Genomic DNA, 19,550 nt, shown 5'->3' with positions numbered 1-19,550 from the left:
ATGAGCTGTTGGCAAAATGTTTAGGCAGGCAAAACTGACTCTGAACGCATTTCTAACAGAGCAGATTCTGCACAGGTCTTAACGTTCATCCTGCTGGCATCTGTTTGTTTTGATAACATTTCCAAACGAAATTATGAATTACAAAAGCCAAGCTGTACTGTGCACTTCCTCGTCCCTAAGGTTAACTGATCCAAGCACAACAAGAACTGAAGGAAAATAAGCAACCCTGTCCAGCTCACCCGCCCACCCTCGCGACACGGAGGGTGTAGAAATAGCCCCTCCTGAAAAGAAACACCAGAACTGCTCTGAAAGAGAAAAGGGAAGCTACACCACAAATAAATAAATAAATAAATGAAATTTAAAAACAAGTAAATAAATTCAGTACACAAAGGCTCCAGCAAACAGCTCGGCAAGTGGGTCAGCAGGGAAAGAAAACACTTGTGGAAGAATTCCACAAAGCCTCTGCACACCAAAATGCAGACTGCGTATGATCGCACAGAGGCTTGTTTTCTCAGGACCAGCTCTGCAAGGTGCTGTGCCCCCTGTTCTGCCCCTGCTAGCAGGATTGAAAGCGCTCGATCTGATCCCCAAATTAAACTCCCCTCTGTAGGTCTGCATACTTTGCAGGAATCTGAACCTTGTCACCGCTCATTTAACACAGGAACGGAGAGGGCAACCCCTGGGAGCTACATCTGGCCCGAAGTAAGTGAAACAGAAAATGGATCGTGGAAGGGAGGATGTTGCAATGGTTTGCACTTCATTGTTTTGCAACTACCTCTGAATTCCTCATGACTGTTTGCTCATAATTGGCAGCAGCACCCGGAGAAAAATCAATACAAAAATCAAGCATTTTTTTCTGAAATTACAGAACCGTAACAACAAATTGCTCAGGCGCATGCTTCTTTCCCCGACAATGTTAGGGTGCCGTCCCCTGACGGTCTCCCGTGTCTCCGGCTGCTGGCTGGCGCTGCCCACGTTTCCTGTTCTCACTTCAAGCTGCTCCTCTCACCCCCGCATCATTTTTATAAGGAAACCAAACTGCAGCGCCTCAAAAGCCTGCTCCTGCAAACTTAGAGAAGACAACTCGGCACTTATTAGTGACCAGCACTATGTTGGTTTACACCCCTAAAAACGATACTGAAATTTTAAAGCATTTTAAGCATCTGTTACCTCATCTGCATTCAATATATAGTCCTCTTCATACCAGCTGTTTTTAAGTGAAAAAGCAGAGTTCCAAAGTTTCTTTGGTAAGAAGCACAGACATTTGTTGGCCCAACGTACTAGCAACTGCTTTCTTCTTGTTTAATATCTCACAAGGATCTTGGAAAATAAATTCTTCCCTGTGCTGTTAAACACTGAAGAATTCCAGCCTTACTTTGCAGTGGCACACAGAATTTCCTTCAAGCACAAGGGGGTCTGAAGAAAACCTGACCTTCAAATCACACCGTTCTTGCAGGGAAGTCAGTGAAAATGAGGAGAGTTTTCCAGCTACAAAAAGTGTTCTAATTACATGACCCACAAAGATCAGAATAGATTCTAACTCACCAAAGAGCATTGTTAGTGGGGGAGCATTTAAAATTAGGTAACTGACAGTTAACTATTACCTGTAAGACTATGAATCCGGAGTTTGAAGGAAGGAGACAGACAGACCTAGGAGCCCTACTTTAGAAGACTTAGGTCTTACCCAAGTTTAGAAATAACACTGTTCAGTGTTTTGATAAAGACCTCATAAACTTGTGCTGAGCTTTGTCTCCATACAGAACAGACCAAACTGAACATTTAAATTATCCTGGGAGAAGAAGCAGCTAAATTACAGGGTGGAGAAGTCATCACAATCACTTCTGTGAAAACACGTCATGACAGACATCTCTGTATCATCTTTTGTTCTGTTTTGGTGCTTGGCTGCATCTCTAGATAACTCTTAAAACTGTTAGAACAATGAGCGTCTTCCTGGAACGGAAAGAGAGAGAATAGGCAAGCAGAACAACTTGCTTTTATAGTCTGGGTTACTTGATTTATTGAAATAGTTTTTACTACTTTTATGGAGATACTAAGTATGCAATGCTATGTAAGGACTGTCCATGCTTTAAAAGAGAGCTTGTGTTTTTCTTTCTGTTGTACTTGCCTAGTCAGCAAATCAGAGGCAGATTAATTCCCATGATGCTGCTAAATGTCATAAACATCTCCTCTTTCCACATCCAAGAAGAGCTATGACAGCATGATGCAGCTAAGCAGGAAATATACTGGGCTTTCTGCTACATGTCCATTACCAATCTTTTCCACTCATCTTCACTGGAGCTTTGTTGCTGCTCTAGCACATGCAAGCGGGCACTGCTGCAGTGCAGCCCGGGCAGCCCACTCCCCAGTAGCACCCTCAGTGGCAGAAAAAAACACAGAAACAGTAATGGTTGCAGTCTTCTTATTTAGTCTTGTTTTAATCACCTAATCAACAGCAGAACAGCTTATCTTCCCTTTTCTAAATAAAAGAAGTGATACAGCTACAGTATCAACTTGCAGGATTTCAGGATGGCCAAGTCTTAAGAGTGTTTTGGATCCTGCACATCTTCCTAAGCACTAGTTTTGTGTCATCTCATCACAAACTCGTGCAAACCAGAGAGCAGACAATGAAGAGGTAAGACATGCCGTTACTGGTCCTGTCCATTTCTTCCTTGAGCATCTGTTTAGATCAGCTACCAACCCTGACTTTGATTTTACTTACTCCTGTGCTATCATAAACTCTGCTTTCAGTCTAACACTCTTCAGAATGTAAAAACTATAAAAAATTGACAAAAATCACTAACTGGTGATTCTGATTAATGTTTGGGATGTCTCTTGTTAAAAGAGACTGAAAGACTTGCTGAAACGAGGTAAAAAGAAAAGCAAATGAAGTTCTGGAAAATAAAACTATTTTGTTTTCCTCAACCTGAAACTATTCAAACTTAGGTTCCTGATCTGGAGTTTGGCTGTGTTGCTTCTTCTGTACTTTCTCCGTTAACAGGTCTGGTTATTTAGTAACTCAAATTGCACAAGATCTTTTCCCAGCTGATTTTATACAGCCTAATTACTATGACCTGTTTGTGTAAGAGAACTTCTGGGACTCGCTGCACGTTCTCCTCTGAGGAGTTCAGTAAGCAGTTCAGGAGAGAGCTGCTGGAAGCTTAATGGCACAGGCTCTCTGCTGCTTGTCAGCTTCGGGAACTATGCTGGTCCTTTGAAATGTGTCACGGAGACATGGTCGTTGGGGGCCAGTGGAATGAGCAGGTCTTTGATAGCGTGTTTGTGGACACCAGCACAGGACTTGGGATGAACTAGAGCCTCAGGACTTTGATGGAGGAGAATGGCTACTTGCAATTGTCCCTCTTGCCTCTGTGTTGAAAGCTACTGTGCCACAGCAGATGTGGGTGTATATGAATGGAAGCCCACATGTCAGCTGTTAGGGTTCACTGCCTGGTTATTAGATAAAACCAGGGACTGAGTGTTGGCTAAAGATGCCAAACAAAATGCAGCTGGAGCAATTAGGACACAGACACACAGTTACTTCTGCATATTCTGCTATGGTAGGATAATCATGGCAAAACAGTGGTAAAAAACAGCTGGAGATGGCAACATCTCAAAGTGCCTCAGCTGTTAATCCTGACATTCTGAGTCAGTCTTCTCTGTGAGGATTTATGAATCATTGTCACTGCTAAACTGGAAGAGGCAGGCTATCTCAGCAAAACTGCAGCTGGAACTAATCCCACACAATATTTAATGCACAAAAAGAAAACAGGTTGATTGGGCTTTTTGCAGACTACAGAACAGCACAGTGTTATCCAGGTCACTCAACTGTAAAATGGAGTGATGGCCCACTGAGATGACAGGTATCCAATGAGCAAAGCTGTTTCCAGTGCCACAGTAAAGCAGCTGCAAAGATGATGTCCTTTGACACAGTGCCATTATCAGGAATTACAGCTGGATTACCACATAAATAATAAATGTCATTATTAGAAATAATGAAACCTAAAACAAAATGCTAAGCCTGTCCTTCCATCGACAAATATATCTCCCCCTCCCTCCCCACCCACCCCACCCCCCAGGAAACTTTTCTAAAACAACACACAAAACATGAATTGCCAAATCTTCTCTGATGTGCTTCATTTGGTCCAAATATTCCTGAGTTGCAGCTATCCCATTGTTTCAAGTTGGTCTCTGGGTAATGCATTAAATGGCAATCAGCTTCCCATCCATAAATCAACAGCCACACGTAGAGAGTATGATGAAAGCACCAACATCGCATTTATTTTGTGTTCTGGGAGCTAAGTGCAGACACCTGCAGCAGGAAAAGGCTTTTTCTCTTGTAACTCTTACCACGACTCCCAGACTAGTCACTGGCTGCTGGCCAGGCTAGGCTTGTCATCTAAGCTGCAGGAGAACAGACAATGTTTTTGTTTGGCAATACACTTTGTTCCATCACAGTAAATCAGAGCAGTTTCAGGACACAGAAGGAGGGTGGGGATTTAGACACTTATTCTTGTTCAAAGTGGAACCAATCAATGGTTTATCCATGTGCTCAGAGCTCCCGGATGGGAACATTTTAAAGCAAATGAATATAAACAACACAATAAAAATATTATATATGTATATTCAGTTGCAGCTACAGTACCTGAAGGCAATAAACAGGCTTGTTGTAGCCCGGGTTGAACAAAAAAAAAGAATACAGACATCTACATTTTTATACAAAACCATGATTTTATTTTTTTTTAACATTACAATGTATCTTCAGTATTCTTCTTTGGCTCTATAAAAATCTTTTTTTCCATTTCATTTACAAGGCATACCTGCCCACAAACTCAATTCAGCATCATGTAAACCTTTATTTTAGCTTTCTTTCCATGTAGGACAGTAACATCCACCACTTAGGATGTGCCCTGACTTGCACGATGTGCTTCTGACTTGGTTTTTAGAAAGGGGCTGGTATCACCTCGTAAGCAATAGGCTGAAATGTTCAGAACTGACTGAGTCAAAGATTGGACCAAGGAATTCTCATGTATTTACTTTTCGTACATATTTGACTGCTGCTTTCTTTTCAATTTAAGAAGGCGTTTACACCTGTATTGTCCAGAAGAGAACTGGGTTGTCTGAAACACTCAGCCTTTCCTCCAGACCTTGCTCTTGCAGTGGGGTGCAAAGACCCAGCTATGCCTTGAAGCCTCGGGTTCCCAAAGCTCTTGCAGGAGATCAGAAGCGCTGTGCAAGTTATCAGGGGAGCGTTACAGATTGCTCGTCACGGGGCTCAGGCAGCAGGTTAGCGTCTGCTGTGTAAATAACCAGCCTTTATTTGCTTCCTCATTGAAGGTACAGCACGAGGCTTTTTTCTGTTCAGGTTGCTAAGAGTCACTACCCAGACACCTTTACAATTATACACTGCTCAGCGGCCAGAATAAAACACAAACTGAAGGCAAACACGATGTTGTGATTCTAGCATCAACCAAGGACAGGTGCACCAAAAAGAGGTCACACTGGGACTCCCCGCCCTGTACTTTGGTGACTGGTTAATTTTTTATTTTTATTTTTTAACGTTTCTCTCAGCATCCAGCCCGTAGGACTACAGGGAATGGCCTCAAGTTGCATCAGGGGAGGCTGAGGTTGGAAATTAGGAGGCATTTCTTCTCAGAAAGAGCAGTCAGGCATTGGACGGGTTGCCCAGGGAGGTGGTGGAGTCACCGTCCCTGGGGGCGTTCAAGAAGTTGGATGTGGTGCCTGGGGACATGGTTTCGTGGGCGACAGTGGTGGGAGGCGAATTTTAATCTTGGAAGTCTTTTCGAACCCTAATCATTCTATTAACCGGATGATGCCCATGCAGGGCAAGCCTGAGGGCGGGGGACCCATCCCCTTGGACGACCTGCCGAGGCCCCAGCTCTACGGGGCGCTGAGGGGACCCTCAGGGGCGCCGCCTCCGCACCCCTCCCTCCCCCCCCCGCGCATGCGCCACGCGCGGCCCGGCCCCTCCCTTTCCCCGCAGTTTACCTCAGCCAGGCGGAGGCGCCGGACGCGGGACTCGAACCGGCGGCCCTGCGATCGGCGAGGGCTGCGGCACGGGGCCGAAGCTGCCCAGCCCGCCCCTCCCCGCCCCGCCAGATCCCGCCCACCCGCGGGGGCCCAGCCAATCGCAGCTCTCCGTGACTCCCAGTCTCGTCGCCTTTCTAACAAGCGCTGAACTCCTCGCGCTGCCGGCCAATAGCGGAAGAGCTCGATGTCCCGCCCTCGCACTCCCTTCAGCCAATGGGAAACAAGGCTTTCTGAGTGACAGTTGGGCTGTTCCCGCACGGGAGCTCTCTCCGGTTGGGGGCGTGGCCTGATCTGGGGGGGCGGTACCATGTGGGGGCGCGGCCGTACAGAGGGTATATAAGGACCCACCGCGGCCGGGGGGCCATTTTGTCTAGCAGCGCCTGGAGAGCGGCCGGCGGGAGGCAGCGGAGGGTTTCGGGGTTCGGACCAGAGCGGCCGGATGGTGAAATCCTCCCTGCAGCGGATACTCAACAGTCACTGCTTCGCTAGAGAGAAGGAGGGGAATAAAAGCACCATTATGCCCGCCGTGCTGAGCCTCAGTACCGGACAGAGCAGGTGAGGGGCTGGGGCCTCGCTCAGCCTTCGCACCGCAGGGCGTTCGCCGCCGCCTCCTCCTTTCCCCCCCCCCGGGGCTCTGGTTTTCTTCCTCCTTCTCCGCCCCCCCCTCCCCCGGACCGGGGGCAGGGCTGCTCCGTGGTGGGGGCGGGCTCTGCGGCCTGGCCTCCTCCCCCGCAAAAGAAGGGGGGGGGGGGGCGGGAGGGGAAAAAAAAAAAAAACGAAAAAAATGTTGTTTTTTTTTTAATCTTCAGACGTTTAAGGCGACGCCGTGAGGTCGGTTACGCCCCTAGCCGTGCCAGGGGACACGTCCTAGGCCCCCCTCACGTACAGCCGGGCCCGGGCAGGCGCCCCCCGAGCCCCCTCCCGGTGCCACGTTAGCGGCAGGCCCCGGCCCCTCGAGGGGCTGCTCCGCCGTGCCCCCCCCCTCCCCGGCGGGATAAGGGGGGAAAAGGCTCCTGAAGACAAAAGGCACGGCCCTCAGGGGGAGAAGAGGCAGAATTAGGCAGAGAGGGGAAAGGGCTGGAAGCTGTTAGCCCCTTACGTAAACGTAGATATTCTTGAGAAGTAATCGAGGTGCTAAGCCCAGAGTAGAACGTCAGACTGTTATGAGAGCTCTTAATTTAAAAGCCAACAGAAGAATTAAGCAATCCTAACAGATGCTGGGGAGAAAAGATCTGGAGTGGGGTGACCGGGCTACAGTGATGGAAGCTTAGGATGTTGGTCTGCCCTGAATAAAGAGAGCGATGAACAGACCTGGTGTGTGCATTGTGAGACCAGCCCTAGAATGCTGCAGAAGCCGATTTTATACTTAACTGCAGGTTAAAGAACTATGTTTTTTTCTTTTTTTTTGCAAGGGGAGTAAGATTACCCAAACATCACTAAAATATATTCTCACTTCTGAACTACAGACAGCCTTTATTATATAGTGCTTTTCATTGGGTGAAAGGTGAAATCATAAAGGATTGCTACCGCACAGCACTGAACAAGATGTTCAAAGGCTTATTTGTAAGGCTAATTAGGAATACGTAGATCTGCAATCATTTTGAAATAAAATAAGTAATGCTAGTATTAAAATCGTTTCAGAGAGCCTAAAATAATGGATTGAACACATTTAATTGAGATTGAGCACATTATAATTTTTAGTTTAATAACTTTATAGCTGCTGTGCTTACTAATGCTTTCTGGCATTTAATATTTGACTTACATGACCATTCATTCCCTTTCTAATACAGATTATTCATCACAGATTCTAAGCTCATTAAAAATTAAACTCGTATGAACTGTGCAAAATGGTGGATTATTTTGTACATGTTTATTCCGATTTGCAAATGGCTGCTGGCACTCACAGACAGGACGATTGTGAAAATTTCCCTAAGGGCCTCGATTGCTGCATCTGCTGAGATGACGCAACTCAAGAGTGAGCCTGCAGGGTGAAGGATGGTGCAGAGGGAGGGGCCAGGCGGCACAGCGATTGCTGTTCCTACAGTAGAAGGCTTATTCACAGCCAGGCAGGCTTAGAGATGGGATGAAACAGCACACATAGAAGAAATGTTTCATATCTGAAGATAACATTCTTCACCTTAAACACTGAATGTTGCTAAGCAATGTATAATTGCGCCAGAAGTCAGTCGGTAGGAAGACTTGTAGATTTCCAAATCATCAGATGTGGTCTTTAAGTTGAAACTCAAGAGCTTGCTTCTGAGCTTTGCCTGATAGTAGCATTTGAGATAGTGTCCTCTGTGAGGCTATTTAATGTAATTTTCTGACCTCCAGCTTAAGAGAGCTGATGCAAAGATCTAATGTAATTAAGGCTGTATATCACAAGGAAAAACGATTTCCAGGGTGGGGAAGAAAATGGGATTTTGTATGGTAGTGAAATGGTTCCTTTCTTGAGATCAGATCAACCATACATCTGCCACAATACAGAAATTTACCTCATACCAAGTTAAGAGTATTTTCATCTCCAGGCTAGTATTTCATTCAGTATAGTACAGTAGTAGCTTTCTGGTGCCTGTGGATCTGGGCTTTACGTGATGTTCTCGTGCTTGGCCTGTATGTTCTTTTGTCTTGCTACTTGGCTAGGTTGCAGTGGGAGGAGTTCCCTCAGTCTACAAACCTGTGCCATCTAATCAGTGTAAAACCTAGAATTCTCAGGGCTCTAACACTGCTGCTTACCTTACCTAAACACTGTTTACCTTTAACTGTGATTCTTTTCTAGTTCCAGGGTTCCCTTCAATTGCTGTAGTAACCTGGGTCCGGGGCCTCGGTGGTGCTCCTGATGTCCCTCACCCACCCCTGAAGATCCCAGGTGGGCGAGGGAATAGTCAGAGGGATCACAATCTTTCAGCTAATTTATTTTATTCGGTGAGTAATGTTAAGCTTGCTCTGGTAGGTGGGAAGCTTTTCTTGTCCCAGCACTCTTAGTCGGAGTTAACTCTTCTCCAAAATGAACTGGAAGTAATGTTGCGTGTATTACTGCTACAGGATAATCGGCTGAATGTAACAGAAGAACTAACATCTAATAACAGGACAAGAATTCTGAATGTCCAGTCAAGGCTTACAGATGCCAAACACATTAGTTGGAGAGCAGTGCTGAACAACAACAACCTCTATATAGAAATTCCCAGTGGTGCTCTGCCTGAAGGGAGCAAGGACAGGTGGGTAGAATAAAATGTAACTTGAGTTTGATTTGTCTTGAAGATCTGGCATTGTACTGTTGATATTCTCTTCAGTCTGCTCGTGGTGCTTGATGCTCTCTTGTAAGAGACTATGACTAAGAGATCCTGATCTGAGAGCGTCATCTGCTTGTTCTGTTAGGCAAAATAAAATCAAGGACAAAGATTTGATTTCAAACTGCGTTCCTGGTAGCAGTGGCTGCTTTTATCCACTGAAAATAGCATTCTGGTTCTAAGTCCGTCACTACAGTTCTCCCTTCAGCTGCAACAAAAAAAAAACACATTTTTTGGTGTAATTAAGATTTAAATTTGTGTCTCAAGTTATAGCTATGGCTTGGGGGTTTCTCACTGGTGTGAGTCTGCAACCCATGCCTACTACTTGTGCTTGTAATGTGTGCAGATGGGTTCATGGGCCCTTGCTACCCACCTCTGATGAAGTGCTTGCTCATGTGCATTGAATGTCTTGCATTTGTTTTGTAGTTTTGCAGTTCTTCTGGAGTTTGCTGAAGAACAGCTTCGAGTTGATCATGTGTTCATTTGTTTCCACAAGAACAGAGATGATAGAGGTAGGTGTTAGCACTGTCACTAGAGATGTTAATGCAATATTTGAAGTTGGTTTTGGTGGAAACTTTTAACTGTTGCTTGATACCAAGAGAATTAAATGTTTTTTTTTTTTTTTCTAGCTGCATTGCTCCGTACTTTCAGCTTTTTGGGCTTTGAGATTGTGAGACCAGGGCATCCCCTTGTCCCCAAGAGACCAGATGCTTGCTTCATGGCCTACACGTTTGAGAGAGACTCATCAGAAGAAGAATAGATTGCAATGTTTGCCTTTTAGAGCTTTCTTGTTGTCTATAAAGATGATTCTGTAGAAATTTTGTCAACATCTATTACAGTACATATAACTTTGTATGAGATGTTGTGACCAACTGCTCTGGTGGTGAGATGTTGAAAATTTCAGACTCCACATCTTTTTCTGGATTTGTGCGCATGTTGTGGTTGTGCAAATAAATGCTCCCTCCAAATTAGCAGTATATTTCTTGAAGTTTAATATTGTGTTTGTGATACTGAAGTATTTGCTTTAATTCTAAATAAAAGTTTATATTTTACTTTTTATTGCTGGTTTAAGATGTTTAAGACTTGCACTCTGAAGAGTTGGCTCTGGAACTCTCCCAGCCATTAAAGTTGCAGGTATGGAAGGGCTTGGGTTACTTGTCGCTTGATTGGAGCTCAAGGCTATGATCTGTCAGGACTTGCAGTCCTGGAAGAGCCTGCTTTTAGTGAAAGAACTAGTAGGTTATCCATTTCTACTGGTCATTGTGAACAATGATGGAGTAGCAGTATTAAACACCAGCCAGGCTGGCAGCAAAGTCTTCTGGCTTTTTTTTTTTTTTTTTTTTTTAATTGGTTGGAAACAGAAGTTGTGAGGTACTAAGAGGCCAACTCTTCTTCTTACCCCTGCCATCAGAGTGGTTCCAAAGAGTGTTTATCAATACCATAATAGGTGCTTTATATATATATAAATATATATAAATCCCTGCTGTATCGATGTTTCATAGGATAGATAATTCAGGGTTTGTGTTGGTTAGAGTGAAATGAGCAAAATGAGCAGTTGAAATGCTAAGAAGCACAATGTATGCATGCTATGAGGTTCAAGCAGCTTTGAGAACCAAATAATGCAGTTTTAGCATCTGAAATATGTTAGTGGTAGTGGTGGGGTCCTGTGCTGGCACTCACTGCCTTATTGGCTGTGATCTAGAAAGGCTTGTGGCACTTGCATAGCTAAATGTTGTCACTGAAGCTAAGGCAGCCTCCAGAAGGGGCCTGTAAATCAGGTGAAACATTGGGGTTGAAGTACAAGGAGAAGGGAGTTGAGCAGTGCGTGTTGGGGGGGGCCACAGCCACCCGGACAATGTCTGTGATACTGAACAGAAGGGAAAAATGTGGGCGTATGCAGTGCTAGATTTACCAGAGGTTGCAGTGTAGCTGTCACCTACAGTGGTAGGTCTCCAGAGGGCTGTGCTTTAAAGCATGTTTCAGTTTTTTTTTAGTTTACATTTGCAGCTGCATATGCTTGTTTAGTGCTATTAAGTCCCATCAAACTTTGTCTATAAAGCTTATAGCAGTGAATCCCTGGGGTCGATTGAGTGCTGGCCCCAAGGTTATTTTACCAGGTTTCAAGCACCCCATTGTTCATGCTGTTGAGTCAGTGTAAGCTCAAGCACATGATCCTCATTTGTTCCAGCCTGTGCTCTGCTACCAGGTCTGTGTCCCCAGAGCTTGGCTTTAGGATCCAACTCACCTATGTTCTGAAATGTGTAAATGCACCCTGGGGGGCTGCTTTGTGGGGGTGATCCTTAGGCAGCTGTTCTGGGCCGGGGAATACAGGCATTGCATGAGTATGTCAATCTGCTGCTACTGCTACAATTCTCTCCAAGCAGTGGTGAACGAGTCCCATGGTGGTAACTGCCCCTGCTGCAGCACAAAGGGGCCTGCGGGTGTGGTGCTGTGATCCCAGAGAACCTGATAAGTGATGGTCTGATTAATTGGCTTCAGGCACTTACCAAGCCTTTTGCTAACATCTGGACCCTTCACACTCCCAGCACTGTCACTCTCTGCTCCTTGGGTCCTGGTATACCTGCATGACAGCGGTTCCTGAGGTTCCTGATAGACCCGGGCTCCTGGCTGCTGTGTAGCTAGCTGAATGCAAGCAGACCCCTTCCTACTGTCACTTGTTTATGGTCTTATTGTCATGTGCATTTTTTATTTTTTATTTTTGGAAAGCTGTGAACTTGCCAAAAGCTGGCTAGGAGGAGGGGGGCATGAGGTGGGTGGGAGAGGGTGTTCCTGCCTTTTCCCAATAAGCTGGCAAAAGCCTCAAGTTCCTAAGAGGATTCTCGTAAGAAACTTTTTGTCTCACCTGTTGTGGCAGTGATGCTCCTGCCTGCCTTCTGGGGGGATGAGCAAGTGTGGAGCCCGCACAGTTCTGCCTCCAAAGCTGTGGACCCATGCAGGCTTTGCTGGCTGCAGTGCTCCAAGCTGCCCCAGCAGAAGGGGTGACGGTCACCAATAGTGATTATCAGCTGGAAACCAGAGCTGGGGGTGCAGGTGGTGCTTGGAGCTGCTGTTGTGGCAGTGACACAGGATCTGGCCATCCTGGCCCCTGGGACACCAGGGGCTGGGTTAGGCCTGCAGGAGTATATATGTGTGTGTGTGTGTATATATTTTCTTATTATTGCTATTATTATTTTCCCCCCAGGGTGAGGTGCCCAAGCAGGCCCTGCTGCTGAGCTGCTGCTACTGCCAGGGCTTTTACTGCCATCTTGTAGCCATGCATGATACTACAGGAGCAGCAGTGGGGATGCAGGGCAATGCCTTCTGCGCGGTTCTGGCCCCAAGGCTCCTACTGGGAGACTCTGGTTTTGTGAACCAGCCGTGCTTGGGTACCGAGCAGATTTGTGTGGCCAGGGAGATTTTTCAACCCTGATCCTTCCTGTCTGTGGTCTATAGGACCTGGTCGCCCTTGGTCCTACCTCCCTTGTAGCTCTGTTTGGGAGATGCTCGAGGCAGGGATGGTCCCCACCGTGTGCAGAGCCTCACACAAAGGGGCTGTGAGCTCAGCTGGGTGCCAGCCCTGCTGCAGTCCAAGCAATGAGGCTGATGTGGGATGCAGCCCTGGGCTGTGAGGCTGGGGATGGAGCATGTTTCTGCCATGCCAGACTGGAAGAAAGCAGCGCCCTGGGAAAGCAGCACGTTGTTGGGGCAGGGCAGGAGGCAGAAACCCACTGGCTGGGAGCATTTTTCTCTGTGGTTCTGTCTCCAGGCTCACAGCTCCTGTTTACCAAGGTTTTTTCAAGTCTGGGGACTGCCAAGAAGGATCCTTCCCAGACTCAGCTGTGCCACTGGCTCTAGTGACTGCCCAGTGTGTCACTATCTCCATCGATGGGACACCAGACCTGCCTCTGTGGGGAAGCCCCCAGGGCCCATCTCACTGTGTGCACAGCCCACAGCAGCTGTTCTGTATGCCGTCAGGTGATAGCTGTGAGTGGATTAATAATTACTTAGTTAATAATTATATCAACTACCCAAGTGGGGTCTCGTGTGACACTCGACCAACTATGCAGACAGCCATGCTCACGTGGTTTGGAAGGTGCTGATCCTGCACAGTGCTGAGCAGCCACTGCCTGCATGATGTGTCCTTAAGATGTGTCCCCCCATATGCCGTGGGACAGGCATGTGCATCTGGTTATGGGTCTCTTTACAGGGGAAATGTATTTATTGCAAGCTGCACTCAGTTTAGTCACCACGTGAGTCAGATCTTGCTCACACGCAAGTCCCATTCCAGGAGTGGGACCATGGGGGGCACACTTGGCTCAGGGCTCAGCCAAGGGGGTGCCAAGGGGTCTGGGGCTGTGTGCGATGGGCTCGTGTCCCCAGCATGCTAACTCCACTTTGCCAGCACCCTGTTGCAGCCAGATGTTTGGAGATTGTCTACGACCCTGGGCTCAAGTTTCTGCCTTACCCACACAGGCTTTGCCCCATCCCATACACCTTGAGATTTCATGGCACGGATCACAGCACAGTGATCGCCATACGGGGCATCCAGGTGCTGGTTCCTGGCTCTTAACAGACCCTAAACAGAGGCTGAGACAGACCCATGGGCATCTCACACTTCTCCATAGATGCAATGGCCCTGCCTTGGCGCAGCCAGACTGACGATCCAGTCTGGCCCCTGTGTGCAGTAGCCACAAACCCACCCACTGTCTGCTGCTCTAAGTCATCTGTGGAGTGGTGAAGTTCAGCTTTGTGATCCTCTCTGGATGGATTGTCAGGGTGTAAGAAAGCACATAAAAGGCCAGTATTTAATAGGCTCAGCTCTGGGTTTTATTGAAGCTGTGGTTGCTTTATTTCCCCCTTTGAGACGACATTGGTATTTGTGACTATGATACAATCTATTCCTAAAAAGGGCAAGGCTGTGTGATGCATTGTGTTTCTTCTCCCGTAATGGTATCTTAAGGCAAGCAGTAATGTATGGCTTTGTATTGTTATTTAAAACAGTAGCAGTAGCAGTACAGGAGTTTTTTTTTTTTTTTTTTTTTTTTTTCCTGCGTGTGTGTGTGAAAAATCTAAGCTCCATTAACCTTACTCAGGATAATCAACCACTGAGCTGAGCTGGTGCTTTGTCCTGTGGCTTCCATCCAGCTGTCTTTCTGCGATGCTCCAATAACCTGGACTCAAACCATTGAACAAAAATCAGTGAAAGGAGTAAAAGTACATCCTGCATCCTGGGAGCCAAGGTACCATGGTGGGAGTTTTGTCCCTGCTTACTTGGGACCATTGTTCATGTGGTGTGCAGGATCAGTTTCAGATTTGGAAACAGTTTTTGCAGCCAGGATCAGCCTTGGTTAGGAGCTGAGAGCTGGTGGATTTGTCCAGACCTCTATGGGCTCCTATGGGAGCCTTTTGGGCACGCTTGTCTTTAGGGCATGTAGAGAACCTGGGTAACCTGGTAGAGCATATGCTCCGTGACCTCTGCAAAGTACTGGCAGCACAGCCACTCCTCCAGGCCAAGGCTCCCCCCGGCCCCAGCCCCCTTCTCAGCAAACTTCAGCAGCAGCAGTGCCCTCTTCATCTCCACCCAGTTCCGGAGCAGAACCAGCGTTTTCTTGCTCTTGGCAAAGAGCTCCTGGCGAGGCCCCCAGAGCAGGACCTGCAGGATGCCCCTGGCCTGCTCGATGGAGACCCTTTTGAAGGGGTCTTGGTGGAGAAGCAGCAAGGCTAAACGCTTGAGTCCTGTGGAGTAGATAGACAGGGAGGGGATTTCAGGAAGCTGATTTCTTCTCAGGTCCAAGGCATTTTCCAAAGAGATATCCACATGCAAGATCTTATAGATCAGCATGCCTATATTCAGCTCATCTGCCATTGGGGTGAGGGGAGCAGCAGAACCCTCTGTCCAGTTCTGCTCTTGGCTGGTGGAACAAGGTCTTCTCTTGTCTTTAAGCTTGAACAAGTTGCTGATGATCAACCTTGGAAGGGACAGCCCCATGGAGGCCTCCTTGTCCTGCTGGCTCCCAAGGGGACGCGGGCACTGCACCAACAGCAGGTTCTCGGGGCAGATGTCACCCTGCCCCAGATTCTGTGCCCTGAGGTGCTCCAGCCCCATGCACACCTGCAAGAGGAGGAGGCATGCCAGGCGCTCATAGTGCCCGGGCCTGCTCCTGTGCAGTGCCCAGGAGCCCTCCACAAACCCAGCCAGGGTCTGGTAGGGCACGTCTGGGGATAGGAGGACCTGCAAGACTCGGGGGATGGCAGGAGTGGCTGGCTCCTCTCCAGAAGGGGACAGCCCCTGCTTACTGGGGTGGCCCGGGAGCAACAGCTCCCCAGGGATGTGTTCGGTGAAACGTCCGATCAGGCGCTGGATGCTGCAGTGTGCACCGAGGAAGCTCTCCATGCCCAGACTGCAGCAGCCTGGCTTGAGGACCTGTGAGGAGCGAAAGAGCAGAGACAGCTGTGCCAGGACAGAGCTTGGGTCCTGGGCCAGGCCACCACTTGGGTTGGGGCCACAAGTCCCAGTCTTACCCATGCATGGTGCTGGGCTCACCTGCACCCTCTGGTGCCTACCAAACAGCTTGAAGCAAGAATGGGGCATACAGAGGGGGGTGTCAGTCCTGTCTGAGCTGCAAGGCTGCTTTGTTGGGTCTCATCCTGCACTACCAGGGAGCCAGCCCCATTCCCTGCCCACTGACCCCTCAAGGCCTCATGCCAGGGCACTTGCCCCAGTGATCCCTTCCTCCTTGTACCTTGGACCTTTGGTACCTTGAACCCACGGGAGCCCTCAGCAGCAGCGTCAGCAGCACCAGCTCATTTAGCAAATGAATAAGTTGTCACCAAAGGGGAACCTCCCAGCTAATGTGAGCCACCCCAGGGTCACACTTGCCTGCAGCCCCCTCCTGCTGCCCAAACTCCCCGCTTACCTTGGCTGCAAGCACCAGCTGGTCTTGCCTAAAAGCAAATCCCACGCGGAAATACCAGGCATCGCCACTCTGGCAGCACGGCTCCCGCTCCAGGATGCTGAGTGCTGCCCAGCCCTTCCCTGCCAGCTCTACCCCCAGCCACTCCGGGGGTCCCACCAGCCCCTCCTGGGCTTGGGCCACCAGTCGGGTCAAGCTGGCCACCTGGCAACCCACCAGGGCTGTGCACAGCCCGTCCCATCCATTCAGGCCCCGCAGCAGCCTGCCCAGCTCTGCATCTCCTGTCCCAAAGGTCAGCTCCTCTGGGCTGGGTGTCAGGGCTTCTCCCGGGATGCTCCAGGGCTCCCCCAGGCTCTGGGACTTGGCCAGGGGCTTCTTGGGTGCCCGGGGGGGCCCGGAGCTGGGACCCCCCTCCCTGTGTGGCAGCAGGTTGCTGCCAAACCATGGTGTGGTGTCACCGTGGCAGGGCCGTGAAGGACCCTGCTCCGGGAGGGACTCTGCTCGTTGCAGCTGCTTTTTTGGCAAGGGAGGAGGCAGGGGGTCATGGCTGGGCTGGGGGGGGACTCTCCTGGCTCCATCCCCTCGGCTGGCCTTGGTGGGGATGAGGTGGGCGCGCAGCTCTCCTGGGGAGGGAGGAACAGGGAGCTGTTATTCACACCACTGTACCTCTCCAACCTCAAAGCCATGCACAGAGGGGGGAATGGCTGTTGGGGGTGTGGGGGGGTAGGGGGTGGAACAGCATAGTTCTGTCCTGGGGGGGTGCCTGGTTATCACTCACCCACGTTGCTGTAGATAAGGGCTGAGGCGGGGGTCTGAGGCAGGTGTTCCCCTGAGGTGTCTGGCATGGTGGTGGGCGGTGCGGGGCCCCCCAGGTCCAGGCTGGCACAGCGGGTGTGCACTTGGCCCCCCGCCTGCGCCACGGCCCTGCACAGAGCTGGGAGTCAGCGCTTGCCCCCCCTCCACCCCCCAGGGACTTCCGCTCCTCTCACTACTAGCTCTGGGGAAGAAGAAAGAAAAAGGAGAAGCAGCAGCTGGGGTGGACGTGGCTGTGAGGTTTGGGGGTAAAAGGCGGGGAGTTTGGTCTCCCAGTGACTCCAGCCCCTGCACTGGGGGTGCTCCTGTGGGGCGGAGGCTGCGTGGGTTTTTGCGTGTGCTGGTGCATGGCTACAGCCATCATTTCATATCTGCCCTGGTGTCCCTTGTTGGTGGCCATGAGGTGGATGCAATGATGATGGAAAGGTGTGGGGTGAGGGCAGGAAAAGCTTTTGTTGCCCCACCTGCCTGAGCAGAGACAGGGCTCAGGGGATCCAGAGGTCTGTGCATGAGGAGGGATGTGCAGTGAGCCTGCGAGCACTGAGCAGGGACGTAGAGCAGTGGGAAGGAGCCAGCCATGGGGTTTCACTTCTCCATCCTAGCCTCTGACCCTGCTGTTATGAGCGGTACTGAAACCGTGTTGGCTTTCTTGAAACCCACCATTTTCTGCTGGCGGCATCCCTGTACAGCTTCAAGCTTTGGCACAGATCTCCCCTCCCCCCCCCAATGCATTACTACCCTGCTGCACCCATGGGTCTTGCAGTGGTGCAAAACCTCAGGCTGGGGCATTCTTGCTGGGTGCAGCTGGGAAGTGTAATTCTGGGACATGTTTGCAGAGTAGTTTGTTGTTACCTCTGATATTTTCTCGGCAGCGGTGGGGGTCTGGTGGGCTCCATCTCCGTCTCCCGGCACTGCTGGGGCCTCCTTGTGTTCAGCAGATGTACTGGCACCCCATTCTGGGATCCCCAGTGCTGGCCATGGTCTCTACTTGCAGGAAGATGTACTTTCAAAACACATTCCTCAGTGTCTAGCAAGCTTAAAGTAAGTCCAAGGCTCAGTGTCACTTCTGAGCCATCCTTGTGTCACCCTGGGGTGCTCTGGTAGCACTGATTGCACCACTGTCAGCTGGGAGTGCTGTGACCTGCTGCACGTTGTTGCAATGTGTTTGCTTCACCCCTGCTGCTTGCGCACACTTCACACTCCTCTTCCTGGGTGCTTTCTGGATGGCAGCAGTGCTGCAGGGAGGGATTTCTGCTGTAAAACCTTCCAAAACCCTTTTAAAGTCCCTTCTCTCCAATGGCTTTACACTAGATGTACCAGAGTGGTGGAAATATTTATTTATTTATTTATTCTTTTTGTCTGGGACTTCCTGGAGCTGTTACAAATCAGGAAATTCCCCCTCTGGTATCTGTCACCCCTAGGACAAGGTTGCTCTTTTAACACTCTAAAAAATGAAATGTGGGCTGTCTTGAATTGTCTCCCAGCTTTAGGCAAACCATGGGAATTTTGCCTGAGAGCCCCAAGGCTGGAGGATGAGCAGGCTTCAGGAGATGTGGCTTTATACACAGAAAAGGCAACATCATCTGTATTTTTGAAGCTTGAGCTGGGACAAGACAGATGTCCACAGGAATGGTGGTGGGACAGGCTGGTTTTGGGGCTTAACTGGTGCTTAGCTGGTGCCTGAGGCACAGATAGCCCACTGATGGGGCTTTTTGTGGTGCATTTTACAATTCGCATTTCCTAGACAGCACCAAGAAACCCGCCGGGTTTGTGTCTGTTTGCCTGTAGTGCTCACCAAGCACAGGCCATATATTAGAACTGATAAAGCATGTGCTGGGGCTGAGCTGTATTTTAATCCTGATTCAGGAGGATGTGCAAGAATTTGGGAGGTGACAGCATGTGCTGGTTGCAATGCTCTCCCTGCTGGATGCAGTGGGCTCAGCTCCTGCTTGCACTGCAGAGCAGGAAGCTTGGCTTTGTACGCTCCCCTGCTCCACCCAGGGCTATAGTGTTGTAAAAATAAGAATAGAAATGGTGAGCATTTAAGATTCATCAGTATTCTGGGCTTATTGATGGTGTTTGGCAATGGGGTCAGCACCTTTCCCTCATCTTGGTAAATCATTTATGTTAATGACTGTACAACAAACCGTTCTAAACAACTGTAAATCTACTAGGAACATCAATTTTTCTCCTTAATAAATAATGTTACATTCAAGATAAACCAGGGACCATTAGGAATAAAAAGCACAGCATTAGTGACATGAATGTTCCCCTACAAAGCTAGGGAAAAGGCATCAGTCAGTAAAACCCTGCAGTGGGCAAGAAGAGACTTTGGATGTTTGGACCTGTGACTTCAGATAAACACCTCCAAACTGTTACTGGGAAAGCAAGGGGATGGTCACTGGTATTTTGGGTGAAAGGGAAATTGGGCTGTAAATGGGTCTAGCATTAAACCACATTGCAAAATTAAGTCTCCAATTGTCAGCTC

At 48.9% G+C, this 19,550-nt stretch overlaps 3 protein-coding genes across 8 annotated transcripts in view; 1 reads left to right on the top strand and 2 right to left on the bottom strand.

Moving 5' to 3' along the window:
• Nucleotides 1-6,023, bottom strand: part of JSRP1 (junctional sarcoplasmic reticulum protein 1) — a 30,077-nt gene extending 24,054 nt beyond the window's left edge. For 3 of the 4 annotated variants that reach the window (XM_084498510.1, XM_084498512.1, XM_084498511.1), the window contains exon 1: nt 1,171-1,448. The gene's annotated coding sequence lies outside the window, so the exon portion shown is untranslated. Of the gene's footprint in view, nt 1-1,170; nt 1,449-6,006 lie in introns of those variants that run through there. The other variant, XM_084498514.1, reaches the window with a different exon arrangement.
• Nucleotides 6,024-6,405: 382 nt separating this feature from the next.
• OAZ1 (ornithine decarboxylase antizyme 1) lies at nt 6,406-10,392 on the top strand. The gene is given in 6 exon segments (XM_084498507.1): nt 6,406-6,603; nt 8,825-8,882; nt 8,884-8,970; nt 9,091-9,263; nt 9,762-9,847; nt 9,965-10,392. Coding segments are annotated over 6 exon segments (651 nt in total). The 5' UTR covers nt 6,406-6,487; the 3' UTR covers nt 10,096-10,392.
• A 3,747-nt stretch (nt 10,393-14,139) lies between these two features.
• Nucleotides 14,140-18,381, bottom strand: PEAK3 (PEAK family member 3). 3 transcript variants are annotated; one of them, XM_084498505.1, is made up of 5 exons: nt 17,915-18,381; nt 17,028-17,173; nt 16,253-16,872; nt 15,568-15,759; nt 14,140-15,447 (listed from the first exon to the last, which is right to left on the bottom strand). In XM_084498505.1, exons 1-5 carry the CDS (start codon nt 17,956-17,958, stop codon nt 14,758-14,760), a joined length of 1,692 nt encoding a protein of 563 aa, XP_084354631.1. In that variant the 5' UTR covers nt 17,959-18,381; the 3' UTR covers nt 14,140-14,757. The 3 variants fall into 3 exon arrangements, with proteins under 3 accessions (XP_084354631.1, XP_084354630.1, XP_084354632.1); XM_084498504.1 differs by having other exon boundaries at nt 14,140-15,759; XM_084498506.1 differs by lacking the exon at nt 15,568-15,759.
• Between the last annotated feature and the right edge of the window lie 1,169 nt (nt 18,382-19,550).

This window comes from Aythya ferina (assembly GCF_964211825.1).
Source record: "Aythya ferina genome assembly, chromosome: 26".
Classification (NCBI taxonomy): domain Eukaryota; kingdom Metazoa; phylum Chordata; class Aves; order Anseriformes; family Anatidae; genus Aythya; species Aythya ferina.
This window is presented reverse-complemented; position numbering and strand designations above follow the sequence as displayed.

Excerpts from the sequence above, each read along its gene's own strand:
- PEAK3 (XM_084498504.1), bottom strand. The coding sequence starts at position 17,958 with ATGGAGCCCACCAGACCCCCACCGCTGCCGAGAAAATATCAGAG. Across the intron at positions 16,873-17,027 it reads CCTTATCTACAGCAACGTGG|GAGAGCTGCGCGCCCACCTC; the intron begins GTGAGTGATAAC and ends CTCCCTCCCCAG. Across the intron at positions 15,760-16,252 it reads AGCTGGTGCTTGCAGCCAAG|GTCCTCAAGCCAGGCTGCTG; the intron begins GTAAGCGGGGAG and ends CGCTCCTCACAG.